The following is a 23790-nucleotide window of genomic DNA, read 5'->3' as shown; positions in this document are numbered from 1 at the left end:
TTATGAAAACATGGTTGTGCTGATAGCATTTCCCTTTTTTAATTAGTTCAACCATGCAAAATAGCGTGCCAATCTCCAACATGTTCTAGTCCTAGTGGTTAGAGGGAATAAGTTCCCTGTGACATGTGACATGAGCCCATGAGGTGTAGGGTTCAAAAGAGATTAAGAACCATGCAAAATAGCGTAGTTCGTGTACCAGTTACTTCAAGGCGAGTTTCAGCAAATGCTAGATCGAGTCGCATCCAATATTTTAACACGGACAGAATTTTGTGTCTATTTAGGAGAATTTTACAAGTTTTAAGATGAAAAATTGGGTTTAGAGCGATCGCCCCTTGTCAAACAGTTGAACAATGAAAATAGATGGCGAGTGCCTGATTGAATTGATCGGGTCATGTAGGAACAAGGTTCAAATCTCTCCGTCGATGCCTCCTCATCGGGTCCGGGTGGAGACCAAAGATCTTGAGCGACCGATCCGGCAGAACAACTCAAAAGATAAAGAAGTATCGTTAATTTCTCCCAATACACCCAATGCCAAATGGCTGCTAAGAAGCACAAGCCAGAAAACACAATATGCTTGTCGGGTAAGTTCCGACCCGCACGAAAGGCGTAACGGGAGAAGGGGTGCCTCCTCACAAAGGGGGTCGCAGTGACCAGGCCCGGGCGACTGTTTACCAAAAACACAGGTCTCCGCAAAGTCGTAACACCATGTATGGGGGCTGACGCTTGCCCAAGAACGACCAATCTTGTCCTCTAGATAATATATAATGGGAAGACTTGGGTTTTCAAGCTATTTAACACCTTATAATATAGATTTCTTTATAACTATTAAATCATATTATACTATATAATGTGAAATCTTGGGTTGCTATTTCTACTCCCTCATTTTTATTTAAAACATTGTAAATGTAAATCCTTTAAGCTATTAAATAACTTTCAATGTAAAATTTATTAATCAAAAAATATTGTATAAATATAAATCTTTATACTATTAAACACATTGAACATTTAAATTTCTTTATAACTGCTAAAGAAAATTCTTGGTCTGCCAGATATGTCCCAAGTGTTTCACCAACCTTTCACTATATAAATATCTATGAACAACATCATTATCATAAAATTATTGAAGTCTTCTCACGTGGATGTAGACTTGGCCGCACCACGTAAATCTTTGGTGTTTATCTTGTGTGCTTTATTTGTGATTTATCTTGTACTTTATTTATTTTGTTCTTGCAGATCTACTTAGGAAAACGTTGCATATTGTTAACTCACAAAATCGAAAATACACTTTCGTGTTCGGATCGTCAACGCCTCACCGCGGAGGGCTACTCGGCACCCCAATTTCATAATAAGATCCCATTGAACACATTCATGTGTTTTAAAAGATTCATGCCTTCCCACATTTTCAGCTTGTACGATTTACGAAGAAGATACTCATGGAGAAAAAGACTCAATTATTCTTGCAAGTGGAGTCGGACAGAGGCACTAAGAAATTTGACTCTCTAATCACTGTTTGGCATTGACAATCATCGATTGGCAAAATCTTATATAGTCATAGGTTTCATCGTTGCCATAGCTTCTCCATTAATGGTTAGGTCTGAACTTTGCAGCCAGCTAGGTCAAATTGGAGCAACATTGGATGAGAACATATTACCCATCTTCGAAGACAGGGGAGGGGGGATAAGTGTACGGACCTAAGATGAACAACGTTATGCACCCAAGCCATCAATCTTGGCTCTGAAATTGGCTACTGTGATTTTACAAAAATCCACATGCACTTTTTTTTTTTTTTTTGAATGTAGAAAAACCAGATGCAAAATGTAGTAAATAAAATGAGAAAATATGGAGAAAACAACACACACAACAAGAACATCAATAATTTATGTGGTCTGGCAATGGTGCCTGTGCCCACAGGGTGAGAACTGATCTACTACTATTAGAGAAAAAAAAAAGATAAGGATTACAAGAGATTTATAAATATCACAAAACCATAACCCTTTTGTCTCTCTCAAGATGAGCATCACACACACTCTCTCAAACCCTCTCTTTCTCTCACTCACTAAAGTGTCACAAATATTCAAATGTATGCATAGAAGATTATCACCTATAATATTCAATTAGATTCCTCGGAGGAAAGGAAAATAGATTCCCCTTTCTTTACATTTCATTTCCTCTTGATTTGAGAGGAAAGTCAGAGAGCGAAAATGACTTGCATTTGCAAAATTTGCACAGTCACTGTCGCGTGAATAGCATTTGGCAACCAAACAATGTAGGGAAAGGGAAAAAGTATGTCCTTTTACTTTGATTTTCATATAAAAACACAACTTTTACTGCAACCAAACAGACCCTTAGCACTAGAATCTTTTTAATCCCACTCTTGTAATGATTGTTTATGAGTATGATATGAACTCTTTGTCTCCTCTTTTTCTTTCCTAGGGAATGATGTCATCTCTCTTTCTCTCTCTCTTCCCTTTTCATTTTTGGTAATGACACCCCTAAATTTTGGCAGGAATTTTAGGAATTGTAGGAAAAAAAAAAACCTAGCAAATCCCGTTGACTTCACTGTTGGGATTAAAAAGCTCCTTAGATAAAAAATTTACTGGCAACCAAACGGAGAGGGTTTTGGTTTAGAGATATTACTTTCTTTTCCAAAACCTAGAACTGTTGCTAGTTAAACTAGGAAAGAACGGATTTGCTAGCGTCCATCGCAAAAGGAATTTGGCATCAGATTTTGTCTTCATTGACGACGTGGCTGCTGTTAGATGCAACAGACCATCCGCGAAATGCCTTCTGCAATGGACACTAGCAAATCCCAAGAAACAAATAAGAGAGAACCTCCCAGCGAATAAAAATTGGGAAAAACAAGGTTCCACCGAGATTTGAACTCGGGTTACTGGATTCAGAGTCCAATGTCCTGACCACTAGACCATGGAACCATTTGGTTGCAATAATTTTGTTAAATTAATTACTTAGTTGAAAAACGATTAGCCGTTTTTTTTAATACTTTGCACAGCCTCCTTTCTTGTTTCTTTCATGTGGGGCCACTACTCTTTTACACTGTATGGGGCTGTCCTAAGTAAATAAATGGGCAAATAGATAAAGGGTAAACCGTTTTGGGGGTAAATATTGATGATCTGAAAATTAGGCATGACACCAAATCAAATAAACTTACACAAAAACATGTAGCAAAATGCCCAAATTTATTAATATAAAGTGCAGGATGATCAATATACTAAAAAGAAGTAAAAAACAATTTAAGATTGACAAGAGTAACACTTTCAGGTCCTCCTTGTTTTTGGTCGTTGAGAACCGATTGTGGGTCCAAAACTGATTATTAGGCTCAAAACTTTTTTGGAGTCAATACTGATGAACTCGGAAAAAAGAAAGAAAGAAAAAGACCCATGCCAGGTTAAGGCTCTTGATCATGATAGCTAAAATGTATCCAACATGCTGACAATCGCCATCACAAGCTTACCAAGAAGTAGGACCATTTTTAGCTGGAAATCAAACATAACAACTAGGAGAACCATATTTAAGTGTGGAAAAAGGGCTCTTTGATGTCTTGATGTTGGGCTTCTGGGACTCACATCACACAAACATTGATTCTAGGGTTTTCTATATCTACCTTTTTGTTTGATTTTGACCCTATCGAAATGATAGTGGGTGACTGTGGTAAGGCTCTTGATCATGATAGCTAAAATGTATCACCACCATTTGACAATTCAATCAATCCCTGATGGTTTGATAGGTACACCCTCTTCTTTTTAACCTGTTTCATTCGTTGTAGAAGAAGATAATTGCATCTGTTGCTGAAAATAAGTTTAAAATAAAAATAGGGTGTATCTAGCAAAATAAGGGAATGTAAATATCAAATTCCATTTGATTCTCTTCTTGTATCTTGTTTCTTAAGGTTTTAGAAGTTGTAAAGTTTTAAATTTGGATTCTTAGACAAAAGCCAAATTCTTTGAGTAGGCTTGCTTCTCTTCGTATACTGTATAGAGGACAGACTTAGCAGTCAAACTTTAAATATGTTACAAGATTAGCTTCTACAGAACTCTATGAACTATTAATAAGTTTCCCTAAAAAAGAAGCTCCTAATTCTCACCCTTGAGAGTCAAGACTCATATCTCATATCGTGTTAGATTTTTATTTTTAAAATGTGTTAAGATTTTTTTTTTAAATTCCTAGATGTATTAATGATGGGTTTTTGCCCATAGTTGGAACTAAAATGGTTTTGAAAAAAAAAAAAAAAAAAAAAAATTTTAATTAAAAAATTTCAGTCTCACAAGGCCTTCAGATGAAAAATGAGATGTGTTGAGCTAGGAGATGGGGTTGAGCCTCTAGCTCAGTTGGTTAGGCTTTATTCTTCGACCCTGAGGTTGGGGATTCAATCCCAGCTTGGTCACCAAAAAAAAAGTGTTGAGCTAAGAGGTTTAGTATTAGATGTAGGATACACATACTGTTTGGTTTTCTGAATTAGTGTTTTCTTGCACAAAATTTAATTTAATCTTATCAATGAAACTCCAAGATCCTTATAGAGACTATAAAAATAAGATTCTTTCTCGAGTGCTTTCAATTAGTAAGTTTCAAGTTGCGTCAGTTCAAAGTTGCTGTGTCTGTTCGGTTGTCCCAATTAATACATAATTGATGTTAACAATAATACATGTAAGGGAGATTATTTTTTTGCTCCCCGTACAGGATAATACACCCCCTTTTAAATTGATTTGACGTTAAAAGTGGGTGTATTATCCTACACGGGTGCGAAAAAAATCATCTCCCTGTATGTAATAGCCTATTCCAAATGTGATTTGTTAGGCAAATTCGCATAAAGCCATTCCGCTGCTCACTTTTTCAAGAGAATATGACAAAACCTGCTAAGAGGTGGCTGTTCTCCTGAAAATGTGAGCCCCGAAATGGCTTTCTGCGAAATTGCCTATTAAATCTAATGCAAACCCTAGGGGTTTGATACCAAATTGATGCGAATCTGGGATTCACAAGACTTCGTGAGGATATGATCAGTCGAGTTATTTTCATGTTGGGAACTAATGTGATTAAGTGGTCTTAGCATCTATTAGATTTATTTTTTCATAATAGACTGTTAGACATGTATTATTATTTTTATTAGTATTTTATTTGTATCAAAGTCTCTCTAAACACAATAGCTATGAAAGTTATAAATAATAAGATCCACACAAAACAATGTAAACCCCAGATCCAAAAGCTAAAATAATGGTCAGATCGCTCTCATTTTATTTTCACTTCAGATATTTTAATCTATATTTTGGGGGGCCAAAATCATTAAAATACATTGATTTATGGGCAATTTCATGGAGAGCCATTTCACGGCTGGCTTTTGCAGGATAGAACAGCCACCTCAGATCAATAGAAAGAATAAGACTAAATTTGACAAAAAGGTAACCCATGTGGCTGCAAAAGCCAACAGTGAATTGGCTTTCCGCAAAATCTCTTCATTTATTAAGGCCATTGATATTCCCAGTACCATTCATTTAATAAGGCCACTGGTATTCGGTATTCCCACTGCCATGTTTTGATTATGAGACAAGCCCATTGAAGTTCTATGGGCTCTAGCAGACTTTGTTAAGATAATTTTGGGGGACGTCCTATCGCGAGGACCAACAAATAAATGATTTAGACCATGCAAATATGTAGACCCAACTTGTTCTTTTGCCACTAATATTTTCCTTTAGAAGATCCAGAGAAAGAGAAGTATGAAATGGGGCAGTTCATATCACTGGAAGATGGAACCCAACTCTGCTTAAGTTTAAAAGATTAAGTAATGTCATCTCTAAGCTCTTATTTGTACAAATGGTACTTCGAACTTGGAACGAGCATGAAGAAATTAACGATACTTCTTTATCTTTTGAGTTGTTCTGCCGGATCGGTCGCTCAAGATCTTTGGTCTCCACCCGGACCCGATGAAAAAAATGGGATCACTTCTTATGGATTCGTTGAGAATGATTCTGATCTAGTTCATGGCCTATTAGAATTAGAAGTAGAAAGCGCTCTGGTGGGATCCTCACGGACAGAAAAAGATTGCAGTCAGTTTGATAATGATCGAGTGACAATGCTTCTTCGGTTTTGGAGTCATTGTGGATGGCTTAATTGGACCTTATATCACTTCCTATTGATCACAATGGTCGATGTTAGGTGTATCTGCACTTTTCCAGTGGTACTGCGAACCATGGGTTGGTCATCCATAAATAATTGCCACCACCTCATTCCTTAAAATTATAGGAACATAGGATGCAAAGGATTCATAAATGGTTCATTTTACTGAAACCTTATTCTTATCCTACGGCAAATGACGAGATTTGAACGATAATTACCAAATCCTAATTTATCGTATCACGAGAAAAATGTCCGAAAAGGATACTGCGAATATTTAGATTCTATGCTCCCGCATAGGTTTATTATTACATTTCTCCGCATCTGTTGCATTTCGCTTTTTAATCTCTCTCTCTCTCTCTCTCTCTCTCCCAAACTCAAATTCGTTGGATATTTGATCAGTTATTTCTCATTTTCATTTAGTTTGCTATTGCTATTGTTTTTCGACGGTGAAGCTTCAATCCCTCATAACTGGGATAAGGGAACAAAAAGCACCTCTCGGTGGGTTTTCTCTCTCTCTCTCTCTCTCTCTCTCTCTCTCTCTCTCTCTGGTTTCGATCTTTGTCTGTGTTGTTCTCTCTTTCTCGAGAGAGAGAGAGAAAGAGAGAGGCAATTCAAAGATAAAAAAAAAAAACCCAATAAGGATTAGGTTTTTTTTTTTTTATGAATGGAATTGGATAACATTGAATGCATCTCATCATCGGATGGGATGGAGGAGGATGAAACCCATCACCATCCGTTCTCCAAACCCTACAATATCTCTATCCCACCGGCGATTCTGCCGGCGATTATTCCTCCGGCGACCAGCGTTCATGAGCTCCTCGAATGCCCAGTCTGCACTAATTCCATGTACCCACCAATCCACCAGGTCGGTTTTTTTTTTTTTTTTTTTTTAATGATTTTGGGGTTTTATGTTTCTTTGTTGGTTTATTGGGTTTTGGGTTTATATTGGTTTGGATGTGTATGTTGGCTTGGGAATGTGATGGGTTTTGAAGAATTCGTTTGTGGGAATGGGTTTTTTTTTTTGGTGGTTGAGTGTTCTAAATCGTTGTAGGATTACAGGGGACTAAAATTGGGGGAAATAAAGAAAGAACATGGGTTTTGAAGAATTCGTTGATCTGATGATATGGTGTTCTCAATTGATTTCTGTCTGGTCTAGGGTCACTGGCTAATTGGATTGGGACGAAATGGGATATGAGTTTTTATAAATTTTCAATTTGATCTTGATTTTGCCTTTGGTTGTACTTATTTTTCATGTACCTTTTTCAATCTGATCTTGAAATGGGACTTGCTTATATGATATTTTTTTATTTATTTTAGCTTGTGTGGTGGTTATTGGTCTGATGGTCATGGGTTTTGCTTCATGTTTCCTTTCAATGAAGATAATGTGTAGGATGTGAGTAATTTTTAATGTGCATTTGACTATCGGAGGGGATCTTCCTATTTAACAAGAATATGTAGGTATGTTAGTTTTCTCTTCATTTTAGTTTTGGTTTCTAGATGTTTTGGTGTCTGTCTGTTATGGTTAACATAGAGGACTTGTCTGATTTTCCATATATCAGTGATAGCTATATCAATTTTATTCTGAGATTTCTTAAGGGGCCTTTCCAGAAATCGATTAGTAGAGCTCTCATTAACTGGACGGGTGGTGGGTTTGGTGAGACCGGTAATTTGCTTTGGAAATTACTCCCATATTCCGTCATATGGAATATTTGGAAAGAAAGAAACAATCGCATATTTGGAGACAAGATAAAATCTCTTGACTGTATCGGTACTGAAGTAAAGGTGGAGTTGATTTCGTTGGGTCAAGATTACTAAAGGAGGCACCTTCCGAATAGGGGATGTTATGAGGTATTGGACCGCAATTATCTGGAAAAGGAAAGCAAAGCAACAGACAACCCCGAAATGGAAGGCTCCACCGACGGGATGGTTAAAGTTGAATTTTGATGGCAGCTCTATCGAAAATCTAGGGAGGTCTGGGATTGGTGGTCTCTTTCGGGATGAAAACGGACGCACGGTGATGTCTTATTCGGGACCGATTGGAATATGTGATGCAAATGAGGTGGAAGTGAGGGCGCTATTATTCGGCATCAAGTGGTACTCATCATATTCCTCCAAACCTCTAATAGTAGAGGAGGATTCGGCTAATGTGATCGCATGGGCTTCGGAAAAATCAAAGGGACCTTGGCGGCTGAGGAACTACATTGCGGAAGTAAAGGACTTAATTCATTCAATCTGGACAATTATCAACCATAGGAGATGCTCGGCTGATGAAGCGGCGGACGAATTGGCTAAACAGGGCTTTTCCCTGGACTCGATGAGCATTATGGGAATGTAATGGGGGCTAGGGCTGGGTAGTTGCTTACTGTTTTATATTGTATCTCCTTGTTGTAATGGTCGCGGGTTGATTGGCCCAGGCTCCGGCTGGGGACATCTTGTCCCCTTATCAATTTTCTCATTAATAAAGTCATCTTTAAAATAAAAAAAAAAGATTTCTTAAGGGGCCGTTTGGATACGTGGATTTGGAATCTTGGATTTTCTCAAAATCGGTTAATGGGAGACGAGAGAAGGAGCCCAGCAGTCGTTTTCTGATTTCTCACCCTTCTTTCTGTCAGCAAGAGAGTAGGAGATCATCCCATGTTTCCACGTTTTAGAAATCTCAGGATGGGGGAGAGATTTCTAAAACCTAGATTTCTTACTTAAAATCCAAGATTCTAGAGAGAAGTGAAACGGACGGTCTCCTTCTTCTCTTGTCTCCCATCTAGGATTTCGAGGAAATCCAAGATTCTAAAATCCGTGTATCCAAATGGCCCCTAAGTGTTTTATTATTAAAAAAAAGTGATTTACTTTCTGACTACAATCATGTTCATATATTCTTTCAAAAGGTTTGGAATTATGGATCATGCTTGTTACTAATTTATTTTTTCTTATTCACATTGGTTCATCGTGCTATATACCCTGGGCCTGTTGCTCTTCTAACGTGAAAGGGGCTAGGTCATTTGCCAAAGCCCAGGAATCTGCTAGACACCTCAGCAGCGCCATGTATACTTGCATCCAAAGTTCCATTTTAGTGTTCCCCCCAAAACACACACAAATAAAGGCTGAATTTTCTATGCCTCGCTGTTCCACTGGAAGATGTGTAGTGTTACATACAAACGTCGTGTAGAAGTTTGTATTGCTTCGTGTTTGGCAAATATCTTTGCTTCTGTTCATCTGACTCTTTTTCCATTAAGTGTTCTTTACATGGTATAATATACTATCATGTGCTGGTGTGGAATTTATAGAGTTTTAGGATACAAAGAATTAAAGAGAAGAATCAGCAGCTCTTTGTATTTTTCTCTGTGTATTTTGGACATTGACATGATGTATATTTATATACAATTATAGAATCACAGATCTACATTTACAAGATTACAATGGATATGGAGAATACGTTTGCTTTGTAAGCTTTGGAAACTCATCAAAGTAAACATAGTAAGTTGCCAATCTATGGTCATAGATTGCAACAGCTGTTGACAAATCTTTGCTCAAATATATGCAAGTCTCCAAATGTAGCAAGTCAGGACATCAGTTTTCCTTAAGTCCCAGCATGATTCTTTGCTGTAATAATTATATCCAAATATGGTAAGGTTGGACAGCAGTGCAGGATTTCCTTGCTAAGATGAGTCATATCTTTGACTTTGATTTGAAACGTATGTTGAACTTGGTGTTGCCATGTGGCAGGTGGAGGTTTCTCCTTCCTTGTCATGTAATGGGCCTTCTATAGAATTAGTGGCCTAGCACTTAACCTTTAAGTATTTACCCCAGAAAACTGTGAACGTTTCCTATATGATCACAAAATTATGAATATGTGGAACAAGGGATGTTTCCATGACAAGGGTATTTGTTATTTCTTCCGTGTGATTTGGACATGATACACATGTAATGTGGATCAGTGGATCACAAGAAGCAATGTGATATGGAACAAGTACCTTGTTCTGTCTCCTTGTAAATGCAATGCTATTCAGAAGATAAGAGAGGATGGATCTTGTAAAGCATATAATAGCTTAAATAAAACATCAGAAGCTCTTCTGTATCTTGTGAATGGAAATGTTCACATAAGGTGGTTCTTATCAGTCTAAGTAATGGAATAATTCATGCTCCATTACTTACCTTTTTAGGGGAAGCTTTTGGTTATAGGTATCAACCAGAAAATCCAAATCGTGATTCAACTAAGAAGTAATTCTCATCCAAAAAAGTTGCAGGATTCACCTTTTGCTGCTAAAAATTCAAGAGATGAAGAAATAATGCAAAACAGATCATAAACTAGGTTGATTACAGCTGCAGTCTGATCTGATGAAAATCCTACAAAATACAACTGCGGAAATTTTCGTATGGAAGTTTCTTTCCCAAGAAGTGGTCGGAGAATGCTTTTCTAAGGAAGTGGTTGTCGAGGATTGGGACGAGAGAGGTTCTATGGAGAAAGGTAGTTGTGAACAAATATGGGGAAAGGTGGCTAGGCTAGGGTGGTTCGGATTGTAAGATGTAGGAAGAGGAAGAGGCTCAGGATCTTGGAGGTCTGCTTGTTAATTCAGGGAATAGTTTCTTTCAGGGATTAGGTTTAGGGTGGGAAGTAGAGGGGAGGGGGGATTGGTGAAGGGATGGGGAGTTGATTAAATTTTGGGAAGGATAGGTGGCAAGGAAATGTCCCTTCTGTGTCAAGCTTTCCCGAGTCTCTATAGGATTTCTAGGGATAAAGGAGTGAGCCATTCTGATTATTTTGAGAGGTTCCTGGCGGGGGGTTGGGTTGGGGATGTGTCCTAGGAGTCTACAGGATGGCATATTTCTTAGATGGAATATGATCAACAAATTTGGGTGTCGAATTCTCTTGGCCACTCTTGGCTGAGTCTTGCTTCAACATATTGTTAAAAGAAGACAAACTTGAGAGGAACTGGGTTAGGATTAGGAAGGCTCATTCCTGCTTACAGTGCAAAGTTCCTGTTGGGCGACAATGCTTAAAAAGACCAACTCGCTGGATATATTTAAGAGGAAGAGATTAAGGCTAGCTAATAGATGTGTTATGTGCACGGAAGCGGAGGAGATGGGTAACTGCATCTTCATACATTGCAAGGTGGCTAAAAGAATTTGATATGCTGTTTTGACATGGTTTGGTCTCTATTGTGTCTTCCCGAATTCTTTGGGGGATCTTCTAGAGGAGAATGAGATGCAAGCATCTTGGGATCAAAGGCAAGGTTTTATGGTTATGGGCCCATATTCCATGTGTTGAACCATTTGTGTAGAGCAACCAATACATTTTTGAAGATGAAGTCCCAATAAGAAGGGTGTTATTCAAAATTAAAAATAAAACGGTGAGCTTGGCATTGATGAGGGAGGAATTTTGTGGAGTTTCAACACAATACTTTATTTGGAAAATGAATGGAGATTGTGGAGTCAACAGTGAAAAAGGATAAGAAAGCAGCAAAGTGGAATCTGCCCTATCGGCATGCTTTCATACTGAATTTTGAAGGTTGCTCTCTCGGGAATTTGGGGCCAGCTAGGATGGGGGGTGATCTTTAGGGATAATATGGGGGAGGCTAGTTTGGCTTTCTCTGATCCTGTCAGTATTTTGGTTTCCATCAAAGGGGAGGGCTGTATGGGTTGAAGGTGATTCCATCATGTTCATATTTGTGTATCTTCAAATATGAAGTAAGAGGGCTGTATGGGTTGAAGGTGTTTCCATGAACATGATAGGCTGGGCCTTGGGCGTTATGAAGAAGTAATGGTTTCCTTGGAGATTGGCTCACGTGCTCAAGGAGATATTTGACATTTGTGAAGAATCTTTCCATGTTTTAAGGATTGCTATGAAAAAAAATATGTTGCCGATGCCCTTGCCAAAGAAGGAGCTAATAGAAATGTATTAGTTGTAGTCAAGGTTTTAAATTTCGGTTTTGGAATGTGTTTCGGTCCTCACTGAAACTGAAATTTCTGTAGTTTCGCTCGAAATTTCGGAAGAATATTAAATAACGTCAAAATTCCAGATTTTTTGGGATTTTCCTTACGAGAAAAACAAAATTTTGTAAGGTTTCGGGTTTTACACGATTTCGGTTTCGTTCTCCACTGAAATCCACCGAAATTTCGGATTTCGGTGGAGACCGACAGCGAAATCACTAATACCCGAATTGGTATTTTATTTCGTCCGAAATTTCGTTTTCCCCAAAATTTCACCCAAAAAACTGTTTTTTTTTATTTATTTATTTAATATTTTACTCAAAATTTCGGAAATTTCAGCCGAAATTTGGTATCAAATAAAATAGTGTTTTTATTGTTTCGACGGATTTCGACCGAAATTTTGATTTCGGTGGTGTCCGAAACCGGTACCGATACCGAAATTTAAAACCATGGTAGTAGGCAAGCTGTGCACATCTTGTAATTCACTGCCTTTTCTTTTAATAAACTGTTATTGCTTTAAAAAATCATCATGTTGACAACTCAATGCATAATCTTATTCAACCAACTTTGTTATGGTATAATCTATAATGAGCATACTTCAGTATATATGTTCCAATACAACCTATGAATTATGATAGCTAGAAGTACTCTCGAAATACTGTAATACTCATTGCAGGTGCTTGAATTATGATAAGTGATATGCCTAGGGATGAGTCAATTGTATCCTCCTTTTCTTTCACGATCTTTCTTCCCTCCATTCTGCCCCCTTTCTCCAGGGTTGAACTCCAGACCTACTGATGTGGATGAAAATCATAAAGATTGTTCCAGTCGTTGGCGATGAACAAGTTTTTATATTTGAAGTACTATTTTCTTCATTTTATTTGCAGTATTTTTTTAGGGCATCAAATCTTGTTCTTTTGGGCTGATTTTGGTATTTTTAGAAAGGTTTTTCTATTACCTATCTAAAGAGCCCAAGATTACGCGATTTAGACTTGATTTGGCTAAGTTATAGGCAGTTTTAGAATATGGTAAGTGTCTATTACGGGATTTACTATTTTAGGTAAGTTTTAGTCAAGGTTTTATTTATGTTATTTTAGATGGAAGGCTATGATTAGTTGCTCGGGTATTAAGTTAGTTTTTAGGGTTTCTTTTCTTATAAATATATCTTATCAAAGCAATGTAAAGAGAGTTTGGAATATTGAATAAAATTGAAATTTTCTTTTGTGAGAGCTATTGTGGCTTGGATTTCTTCTTCTCTTCTCCTCTCCTCTTGTTGGTTTGGAACCATCTTCTCTTATCTCCTCTCTTCTATTTCTTTAATCAAATCAGCACAAAGAAGGTTAGTAGATCAAATTTTCTTTTTTTCTTTGTTCTTGAACCCTAAACTACAAAAACCCAAAATCCATAGATCTCCCTCGTTCTTCAAGATCTTGTTTTGAGATTTTGAGGGATTGTTTTTATGATTAAACCTTAGCCTAAACATGCAAGAACCCTAGCTTTAAACCCCTTTTGAGCTTTATTGCAATTTTCACCATTTTCAAGCCCGAAAACCCTTTTAAAAGACCCGTAGCCTAAACCTACTACCAAATCAGAGCCTAAACCCTAGATTAACCTTTCTTTTACCTTCTAAACCCTATCCTAAGATTTGGACAGCAGTATTAAACCAATTTCCAGATTTGCAGAAATTACCAAAACACCCTTTTGGCCTAAATTGAGCTAATTTGACCCCGTTTTGTTGCTACCCGTAAAATAATCACATGTTAATTCAGTCTTAGGTTAGTCTTTTAAGTGTTTTCTAGTATTCTATGTTAGCCTTAAATATTTCCTAAACCTTTATCCTATTAGGAGTGTAGGATCTTCCCTATTCTAGGTATTGTCCTGCATCACCTACCTAGCTTTTGAACTATGGGACTTACAGTTATATAGAATTGTAGTGCCTGTAGCCCCTTGTAGATATTTGAAAACACTAAATGTATTGCTAAACCATGTGCAACCATATGCTTGTAGACATTTGAAAACCCTAAACCTTTTATGTTAGTCACTGTATCCACAAATGTGAATTTTCATGCATCCACAAAAGACCTCATTTGTTTAGAAGATTGGATACTGCATGAGCCATGTAGTGGAAGTCTGTTTTACTGTGGAACTTCAGCAAAAGGTTCTGAAAAGGTGTCACCATGGATCCTAGAGAAAGCCATGATGCCTTTTGGGAAAGGTTTACATTTCGGTTTCGGTCACCATGGAAACGGAAATGTTTCGGTTTGGGTTGGAAATTTCAATGAAAATCCTGTAAAATTCTAGAAACATATGGAAACATATGCAAATGACAGAATGCGAAGATGAAACTTCAGGAAATGCAAGAATTAACATAAATACACACTTAAGAAATCATCACATAAGCAAGACAACCACCCATAATGATTTAAAAACATAGAACAACTAGTGACATACACTGTTGCGCAGTCTGATAATTTAGTACATATCAAATTTCACATGATATTTATACATAATACGTGTACCACATTTCGCATGCAATTTATATAAATATAATTATGTAACACATACTGATATAGTATACCACTGTTACACTTGTGATTTTGGTTTATGCTTTTCGGTCGTTTCGGTGGGGATGGAAACGGAAACATTTTGGTCGTTTCGTCTCGGTTTCAGTGGAAATTTAAAACCATGCTTTTGTGCGTAACTGCCTATAGCTTGAGAGTAAAACCATGCTTTTGTGCCTGTAGCTTGAGAGGAGAACCATCCTAAATCATTGGTATTGCAATACTTGGATCAATGAGACCCCATTTGACCTTGAATTTGAAGACAAGAAAAGTTTTGAGAAATGCTAATTTCTTGAACGTATGACTACAACATTGCCAAGGCATCTCAAGAATATTTCTTTTCAACGAAAATGTGTTATTTGCCTTCAATAATTTAATATGACAGTTGAATGTTTGCATTTGAAGAACAAAATTTGTTATACTCATTCAAAATATACGAGTAAGACAGAAAGGTATACTCATTCAAAATATATGGGTAAGACTTCTAGGGATTCCAGACATGGGCATGCTGAAATGTAAGTAGAAAATCATCAGCCATTCACAGAAAAATAAAAGTTGAAAATCATCTCCATACGAAAAAAGGATGAAGTTGAAAGTCATTTAATCTAATCTTGAGATGAGTGCTTCTCTTTGTGACCTAGTATATGTTTGATATCACTGATTGTGAAATTTATTAACTGAGATAGACCTTCAATTTTCAAAAAAAAGATAGACCTTATTGATGATATCACATTTAGTGGACATGTTATTACTTGTTAGACATCGAAATTATATGTGCCAATGCATATTCTCAATTATTGTCAATAATAACCAGCCTCCTACGCTTTTTCTCCTAGTAATCTCAGATTCTCAATGGACAAGTGACAACATCTACTTTAACTGTGGACACAAGAAAAGCATTAGTGATTGAGATGCTACCTATGAGTATAAGTCATATAGGTGAACCAGTATTTGAGGTTGGTAAACCCAGTATAGTAGAACGCCCTTCAACAAGAACCATTCACTTCTATAATGTGTTGCTATCCTAAAATATCTTGATTTTTTTTTTTTTTTTGGATTTCTTGCACTGAATGTCTGCTGTTAATGATGCCTTGTATAATGATTCATGAGATATATCACCTGTAGAATGTGTAATGGTTAAGGTTGATTGTTTGTGTTTAACTAATAGAAAAATTGAAGATCTATGTGCCTAGATGTGCAACATACTTACAAGTGCTTCTGACTGTCGATAATGGATGATATCGTCATTGTTTTGTCCTAGAAGCTACTGGCACTTGTGTCATGGCTATAAAAGCTGTGAATGCTCTTTCTTGCTGATTTTGACAAGGTTTCTGGCAGAGTTGACCTCATCTACAAACTCTTCTATGAATATGGTTATATGTTCATGTCTGGTGTTGACCTTATCTACGAATATGGCTTTATTTTCATGTCTCTTATATGATTGATGTTGCATTTAAGAACCTCAAAAATGATGTGGATGGATTGGCCAAAAGGAAAGAATCCCTCATGTCATAGTAAAAGCAGGCATGGTCCCCAAAACTAGGAATTGGTGGTTATGCTGTTATTTCTGTAAGAGAGAGATAACATCAGCACCCAGTCCCCAAAGATATGATGTAACTAGTCCTTATCAGATTCTGTGGTTTGGTTGCCTATATCTTCCAAAGTTCTTTACGGGCCATTTGACACACAAGACGAGAGCTCCCTTAATGTGGTTGATCCTGCAATCCTAGATTCATTACTTTGGCAACTATTTAGCCATAAGAATCATGTAGATCACCCTGTGAGGTGTGATTTTGAAACGTCTGTATAACAAGGGGAAATTTAATGGCAGGAGAGTTGAACTCACCCAAGTGACTAGTGGTTTTTACCAATCCATGGATCTTTGTCTGGCTCGATCAGTGATTTCTTGGCTTGCTTTCCTATTTGGCAATGAGACATTTTCTGCTATGTATTCCAAAGGCGTAGTATGATTGCGATGCAAATTCAGTGGACCCCCATCCCTTTGAAACCCCCTCTTAATCTCTTCTTAAGACCTACAGCTGCAGGGAAAAGAGGAAAGACCCAAAATAGGTCATATCGTTCACCATAGCATCATCATGGCATCATTCTGACATCAGCAGAGACCCCCCTATAGTCTGAAAACTCCGCAAACTTGGAGATCATGCTGATTTTAATTCAGGGGATTTGTAATGAGCAATGACTTATTGATGAGTTAGAGATGGGTTTTACAAAGAGCTTCTATTTGAGTTTTGGACTTCAAATTTGGGAATTTTCTTTTCTACCTTGAATAGCAGAATTTTTTAGGGGATTTGGCAACTTGTTTGGGCTGGGAAAGAGTTCTAAATTGTAAAATTGTAAATAAGAAACTACCTACTGCTGCTTAGGTAAAATTGTAAATAAGAAACTTTTGGCTGAAAAGAGAAATCTCTTTTAGATAATTCAGAAGTAGATTGCAATGTTGTGAGAAAGTTGAGGAGTATTTAAACTTTCGTAGACCAGACACCATGTTTGTTGTTAATAAAGTCTCTATCAAAATGTTGAGGAGTATTTAAACTTTCGTAGACCCGGGATCATGTTTGTTGTTAATCAAGTCTCCGTCAATACTTGCACCAGTATTCAAACTTTCGTAGGCCACTTATATTGCATGCTATTATAAGATTACATATTATAATGGATCTAAGTTGTAAGCTGCAATCCAAAACAAAACCAATTTGATGAGTCAGAAAGTGCGAAAGAAAATTAATTTGGACAGTTTACTAACAGGAACATTCTTAACTAATATGTTAACTCTATTTCCTCTTTGATCCATCTTGCTATGATGATTCGTATTGGGGAAGTTGAACTTTAAACCAAAATTATACTGATTAAACCTACAATAACACAAGTTATGCATCTGTACTTGCAAATTAAAGTAAACAAAAAGTTATTCTAGGTTTGTCCTGGGCTTATTTATTTCCTGCCCAGGTCTGTGTTGTAGACTTTCGATACATTTATTCAATATCCATCTATACCACAACAACTGGCATATCTTGGCCATATTCTCCAATCATATTTGCATAGGCCTACATGCTCCTAGTGGCAATAGTTTTATTTGACATAGTTCCATATCTATAGTTTTATTCAACACAGGAAGCATGGAGAGTTACTCAGAAGGATTTAGTTGAATTGTGCATGGACATGTGGTGATCAAGAACTGCTTTTTATTCTGCTTGCACATGATATTTTCTGGCATTAGCTGGAACCAAGAGCGAATTAGGAACAAGACATGGATGGGTTATTTTACTGTGTTTTCTCAAAATTATTGGTATTGTGGGTTTTTTTTCAAATATTTGTATTTGTGTCTGGTCATCTTTTCCAGGTGCACAGATATATAATTCTAACGATTAGTGCTCTTCTTGCAGTGTCATAATGGGCATACACTCTGCTCCACCTGTAAATCGAGGGTGCATAATAGGTGCCCTACATGTAGACAGGAGCTTGGAGACATCAGGTGTCTAGCATTGGAAAAGGTGGCTGAGTCACTCGAACTACCTTGCAAATACCACACGCATGGCTGCCCGGGGATTTTCCCATACTACAGCAAGCTCAAACATGAAGCTCAGTGTAACTTCAGACCATATACCTGCCCATATGCAGGTTCTGAATGCTCTGTTGTTGGAGATATTCCTTTTCTAGTTGCACATCTAAGGGATGACCACAAAGTAGACATGCACACTGGGTGCACGTTCAACCATCGATATGTCAAGTCTAATCCCCGCGAAGTTGAGAATGCCACCTGGATGTTGACGGTATGTTCATGTGCATATTTCAAAAATCATGCTAGTGGGTCCTCCTCCAGTACATATATACATATGTTTTACTACTGTAAATGCTGTGTATGATATCATAGTTTATCAATAAAATAAACAGAAGAAACAACGTTACATTGTTTGGAATGCGGTTTGAAGTCTCTGATAGATTTAAGGATACTTGACTATCATTAGATTCTATTAAAACAACAAGAATGGAAGCAAAGTCTTACTTACTATTATATTCATATTTGATTAGTGTTAAGACACTTTTATGTATTTCTTGGGAGGATCAAGAAATCCTGATTGCTGCACTGTTTGGGTTTGGAAGATGTTTCGGGCTCTGATCTTCGAGAATGTCCGAAGTGTTTTTTATTTTAAGTAGATGATGAAAACAAGCTGATTTTTTCTTGAACAGACCAAGTACTATGGTAACCACTTCTTCTGAATTCTGGACAACTTTATTGCAATGCTGTCTTTGCTTTTGTATAAATGGATTATTTGGGAAGAACTAGTTGATGCAGAGAGGGAAACAGAGTATGAGTTGATAAGATTGCATCTACATCTATTGTTTCTGCCTAATGCACCTCGAGGGATCCTGTTTACATCTTCAGAAAAAAGAAGAATAACACCATTGGAGTATCTTCAAACAAACAACACTCGTCTCTGGTGTTATTTGCATTCTTGAACAGTTACATGATTTTTTTTTCCTGACTGTTGTGAGTTGTGAATATGATATGTTGTACGCGTCTCTGTTTCTTGCTCTCTATTTTTCAGGTCTTCAACTGTTTTGGGCAGTACTTCTGCTTGCACTTTGAGGCTTTCCAGCTTGGCGTGGCGGCGCCCGTCTACATGGCATTTCTCCGCTTCATGGGCGATGAATCCGATGCAAGGAATTTCAGTTACAGTCTTGAGGTCGGGGCGAATGGTAGGAAGCTCATATGGGAAGGCACCCCTCGGAGCATCCGAGACAGCCATAGGAAAGTCCGTGACAGTCACGATGGTCTCATAATCCAGAGAAACATGGCACTCTTCTTCTCCGGCGGTGACAGGAAAGAGCTGAAGCTACGGGTTACTGGCCGGATTTGGAAGGAGCAACAGAACCCTGATAATGGAGTATGTATACCCAACCATTGTACCTGAAGTGCGCGAATGCACCCCCCTTGAGTGTATTAATTGTGTCTGTGTGTTGTATTTTTATCGCTTTTCGGGTTGTTTTTGTATCAACTGGCACTCTACTCTTGTGGTTTTTAATTATGAATAGAGATGTTGGGAGTGTTGAAACATATGGATACTGAGGTGTGAGCTTCTATTAATTAACTAATAAGCTATTTTTTCTTCTTTTTTTTTCCTCCTCCAGTGACAATATTAGATGGGATATTTTAAATTGAACTTGTATTTTTAAATGCACCGAGCTCAGTAATGAAGAATTTTCTTAATTTATTGTCTTTCATTCTTTCTCCTTTTTTTTTTTTTTTTTTTTTTACAGGGCTTTAAGTTTTTACTGAGGTGTTGATAGTTGGTTGAGTTAGTAGAGCTTATCATGGGAGATGAGATGGCCAGAAAATTACCCTTATCTGACAGTCCCAATTGCTCGATCAACGGCTTGTGAATAATGGGTTTTCATTAAGGTGTATTGAAAACATGTTTTGATTAAAAAAGGAGTCTCAAAACATTCTCCAAACAGGTGAATTACGAAGTGCCCTAAGCAAAACCCATAGATAATTAATAAAAATTAGCAACAGGCGCCCCCCACATGAGATTAACATAATTGCCGGCTATGATCTGTCTATTACAGAGTTTTTGGACATGTATCAATCTGTGACTGGGTAGCACAAAGTTTTAGGATTTTCTCCTGGGGCGTAATTACTTGCTTATCCTCGTCTTGGTGTGTAACCTACCCCACTTTTACCCTTGGTGCCACGTGTCAACTGGTGATTGGGTTACCTTTTTATACCCCATCACATATGATGGGCCATAACGTAAATAGGTTGTGCCTTAAAAAACTTCCATAGGATGATCCCAACCCTCCGAACTAAAGATTAACAGCATATTATGGAGACTTCTATAGATCGGAGGACTGGGATCATCCTATGAAAATGATATTTTGGGCACAACCTATTTAGGTTATGGCCCATCATATGGACGGTTTGGATCATCCTCCTATAGTGGGTTCTTTCAGTACTCTTTAATTATAACATTAGGGACTATAAAGGCTTACACAGTATAAAATCTTAAGTTTTAAAGGCAAAGAAAACCGTCACAGGGGTGAATTTATCCTCAAACAGTGAACCATTGAGGGTGGGGATTTTATCCGTTTAGGGGGGCGCTTTTCTCATCGTATTAGGGCGACTCCTCGTGAAACATATCTCCATCTTTCTCTCTCTCTAATATCTGCTTCTTCTTCCATTCCATATCTAAACCCTACAAAAACCCTCCTCCATGTCTCTATCCAAACCCTAGTTTTTCCTCCTTCTCAAAACCCGAAAACCCTAATCGCAGGCTTCTCTCATTGTATTAGCCCGAGATCACGCCCTCGTCAAACATCTCTCTCTCTCTCTCTCTCTCTCTCTCTCTCTCTCTCTCTCTCTCCGCATCAAAACCCTACTCCATGGCTCTATCAAAACCCCTATTCTTCCTCCGTCTTAAAACCCCCAAACCCTACTCCTCTCCTTCCCTCCTCTCCCTCCGCCCCTTCTCCTTCGCCTCCCCGGAAGAAGCCGCTGCCGAACGCCGCCGGAGAAAGCGGCGCCTCCGCATCGAGCCACCTCTCAACGCCCTCCGCCACCACCAACAACCACAACAGCCCCGCCAACCTCCTCCCAATCCCAACGCCCCCAAACTCCCCGATTCCGTCTCCGTCCTCTCCGGCAACCGCCTCAACCTCCACAACCGAATCCTAACCCTAATCCGCCAAAACGATCTCGACGAAGCCTCTCTCCTCGTCCGCCACTCCATCTACTCCAATTGCCGCCCCACCGTCTTCACCTGCAACTCCGTCCTCTCCGCCCTCCTCCGCCAATCCCGCTACTCCGACCTCCTCTCCCTCCATCGCTTCATTACTCAGGCCGCGGTCGTACCCAATATCATAACCCATAATCTCCTTATCAATGCTTATTGTGATTGCCGCAAAACCGACACTGCTCTAGAACACTACAAACAGCTCATCAATGATGCCCCTTTCAATCCTTCCCCTACCACCTACCGAATTCTCATCAAAGCCCTTGCGGCCACTACCGACAATTCCAAGCTCGATCGTGCTCTCGCCCTTAAGGACGAGATGCTTGCCAAGGGGCTTGCTCCTGACCCAATTGTCTACAATCATCTAATGTTGGGTTTTGTTAAGAATGAGAACCCTGATAAGGCATTAGAGATTTACGCTGAATTGAGAGAGAAATTGGGTGGGTTTGTGCCAGATGGTGTTGTTTATGGGTCTTTGATGAAAGGGCATTTTAAGAAAGGGATGGAGACGGAGGCAATGAGTTGTTGTGATGAAGTGCTGCTGGGTGATTCTAGGGTTAGGATGGGAGCAATTGCTTATAATTCGGTGCTGGATGCGTTGAGTAAGAATGGGAAGTTTGATGAGGCGGCACAACTGTTTGGTCGGATGATGGAGGAGCATGATCCGCCAAGGCGGCTTACTGTGAATTTGGGGAGCTTTAATGTTATGGTGGATATGTTTTGTGTCCAAGGGCGGTTTACGGAGGCGATTCAGGTTTTTAGGAAGATGGGTGAGAAGAAATGTGTTCCAGATGTGTTGTCTTATAACAATTTGATCGAACAGCTTTGTGCTAATGCGATGGTTGTTGAGGCAGAGGATATTTATAGAGAGATGGGTGAGCAGACAGTTAGTGCAGATGAGTTCACTTATGTTTTGATTATCGATGCTTGTTTCGGAGAGAATCGGGTTGATGATGCGGCTGAGTATTTCAAGAAGATGGTGGAATCAGGGCTGAGACCAAATGTTGTTGTCTATAATAAGGTGATTGGTGGGTTGGTGAAGGCAGGTAAGATCAACGAGGCAAAGCGCTTTTTTGATCTGATGGTAGAGAAAGAACTGAAGCCTGATGCGACGAGTTATGATGTAATGTTGAGGGGATTCTGTGAGGCGGGGATGCTAGATGAGGTGCTTAAGATGGTTGGGGATATGCTGACAGATAATGAGGAAGTATTTAGTTCTGAAATACGCGATTTTGTGGAAGAGGCTTTGAGGAAAGAGGGGAGGGAAGAGGACTTGACTAGGTTGTTTGAGGAGAAGGAGAGAGAGAAAGCTGAAGCTCTAGCTAAAGAGGCTGAGGCTTTAAAGGAGAAAGAGAGAGCTGAAGCTCTAGCAAAGGAGGCTGAGGCCGAGAAGGCTGCAGCTAATGTTAAGGCTATATCAGCAAGTATTGATGTGCCGGCTAGCGAGGAAGAGGGTAATTCTGAAAGTCTGGCTGTTGAGGCCAGCCCTGTGGAAGATGGTCAGAGTAACAATGATGGTTCAGTTGAAGAATTGAAGAGTGGGGATGGCAAAGCTTCTGAACAGGTAACAGTGGCTTAGCAAATGTGAGTTCTCACATTGTTTTCTTTGATGTTACTTTTCTTTGTTGAAGTAGTAGTACTGAAGTGCAGCAGAAAATGTAGCATCATCTGGTTATTGTTATGGGACTTATTTAGTAAGTACACAGGAATTGGGAATATGTTCTAGGGTCTGAATGGAATGTTGATGCGTATAGGACCTAGGTTTTAGATCAGCTTATACCCAACTCACTGTGATTGAGTATTACATTTTCAATGTTAGTATTATTGTTTTAGATTGTGAATTTTGATGCTTGTCATCTTCCATTACAAGCGGTTTAGAGCTTCATGTTATCAGAATATCTTATTGCAACTGTTTTTTTTCCATTTTTGATGGGTAAGCTGGGGTTAGGCGGACCCCTACCAGATATATTAAAATAAGAAAGATTTACAATTAGAACTAAAAGCAACCCTCATCTCCAAGAGAGACTGGGGAACCACACAACACCCAAAAAGAGAAGGGCCCAAAGAACATATGGGCAGCAACACAAGAAGAAAAAAGGACCCTAAAAGCAAAACAAGCAAAACCTAAAATGGGCACAATATCCAACAACCATAACATAACTTCCTCAAAACAGCCAAGACCCCAACTTTAACCTAATTTTGGGGGAAGCTTGGATAGGGAGGGGAGAATACAAGAAGAAGATGGGCGAAGGAGAAGAGCCAGGGATTTTCCTTTTCTTTCTTTCTTGCTTTAAACATTTTGCCTTGGGCTATCTTCCCTAGTAGCTTCCAAAGTGGGGCAACCCAAAACTAGAGGATGTCGAAGATGGTGGCCTTCTTTGGAACATTGGGAATTGTCAATTTTTTGGAGGGCTGAGAATCTGGTAGCA

At 38.6% G+C, this 23790-nt stretch overlaps 2 protein-coding genes and 1 non-coding gene across 3 annotated transcripts; 2 read left to right on the top strand and 1 right to left on the bottom strand.

The window, feature by feature from the left end:
• Positions 1-2861: 2861 nt before the first annotated feature.
• Positions 2862-2933, bottom strand: TRNAQ-CUG (transfer RNA glutamine (anticodon CUG)). The gene has a single exon. It is a non-coding gene; the product is annotated as a tRNA-Gln (tRNA).
• A 3512-nt stretch (positions 2934-6445) lies between these two features.
• On the top strand, positions 6446-19743 carry LOC143890492 (E3 ubiquitin-protein ligase SINAT5-like). Its single transcript, XM_077395198.1, has 3 exons — positions 6446-6991; positions 18014-18400; positions 19178-19743. Exons 1-3 carry the CDS (start codon positions 6791-6793, stop codon positions 19541-19543), a joined length of 954 nt encoding a protein of 317 aa, XP_077251313.1. The 5' UTR covers positions 6446-6790; the 3' UTR covers positions 19544-19743.
• Positions 19744-20778: 1035 nt separating this feature from the next.
• On the top strand, positions 20779-23202 carry EMB1796 (Pentatricopeptide repeat (PPR) superfamily protein). Its single transcript, XM_077395197.1, has one exon. The coding sequence runs from the start codon at positions 21012-21014 to the stop codon at positions 22938-22940; it is 1929 nt and encodes a 642-aa protein (XP_077251312.1). The 5' UTR covers positions 20779-21011; the 3' UTR covers positions 22941-23202.
• Positions 23203-23790: the final 588 nt, after the last annotated feature.

This window comes from Tasmannia lanceolata, unplaced genomic scaffold (assembly GCF_043159265.1).
Source record: "Tasmannia lanceolata isolate RefF3 unplaced genomic scaffold, GAP_Taslan_0.1 ptg000013l, whole genome shotgun sequence".
Classification (NCBI taxonomy): Eukaryota; Viridiplantae; Streptophyta; class Magnoliopsida; order Canellales; family Winteraceae; genus Tasmannia; species Tasmannia lanceolata.
Note: the sequence above shows the minus strand (reverse complement) of the source record. Positions and strands in the feature narration are given on the sequence as shown.

Bases quoted from the DNA above. Each gene is read 5' to 3' on its own strand.
- EMB1796 (XM_077395197.1), top strand. From the start codon at position 21,012: ATGGCTCTATCAAAACCCCTATTCTTCCTCCGTCTTAAAACCCCCAAA.
- LOC143890492 (XM_077395198.1), top strand. From the start codon at position 6,791: ATGGAATTGGATAACATTGAATGCATCTCATCATCGGATGGGATGGAG. The intron at 6,992-18,013 runs GTCGGTTTTTTT...CTCTTCTTGCAG, and splicing joins TGTACCCACCAATCCACCAG to TGTCATAATGGGCATACACT. The intron at 18,401-19,177 runs GTATGTTCATGT...TCTATTTTTCAG, and splicing joins ATGCCACCTGGATGTTGACG to GTCTTCAACTGTTTTGGGCA.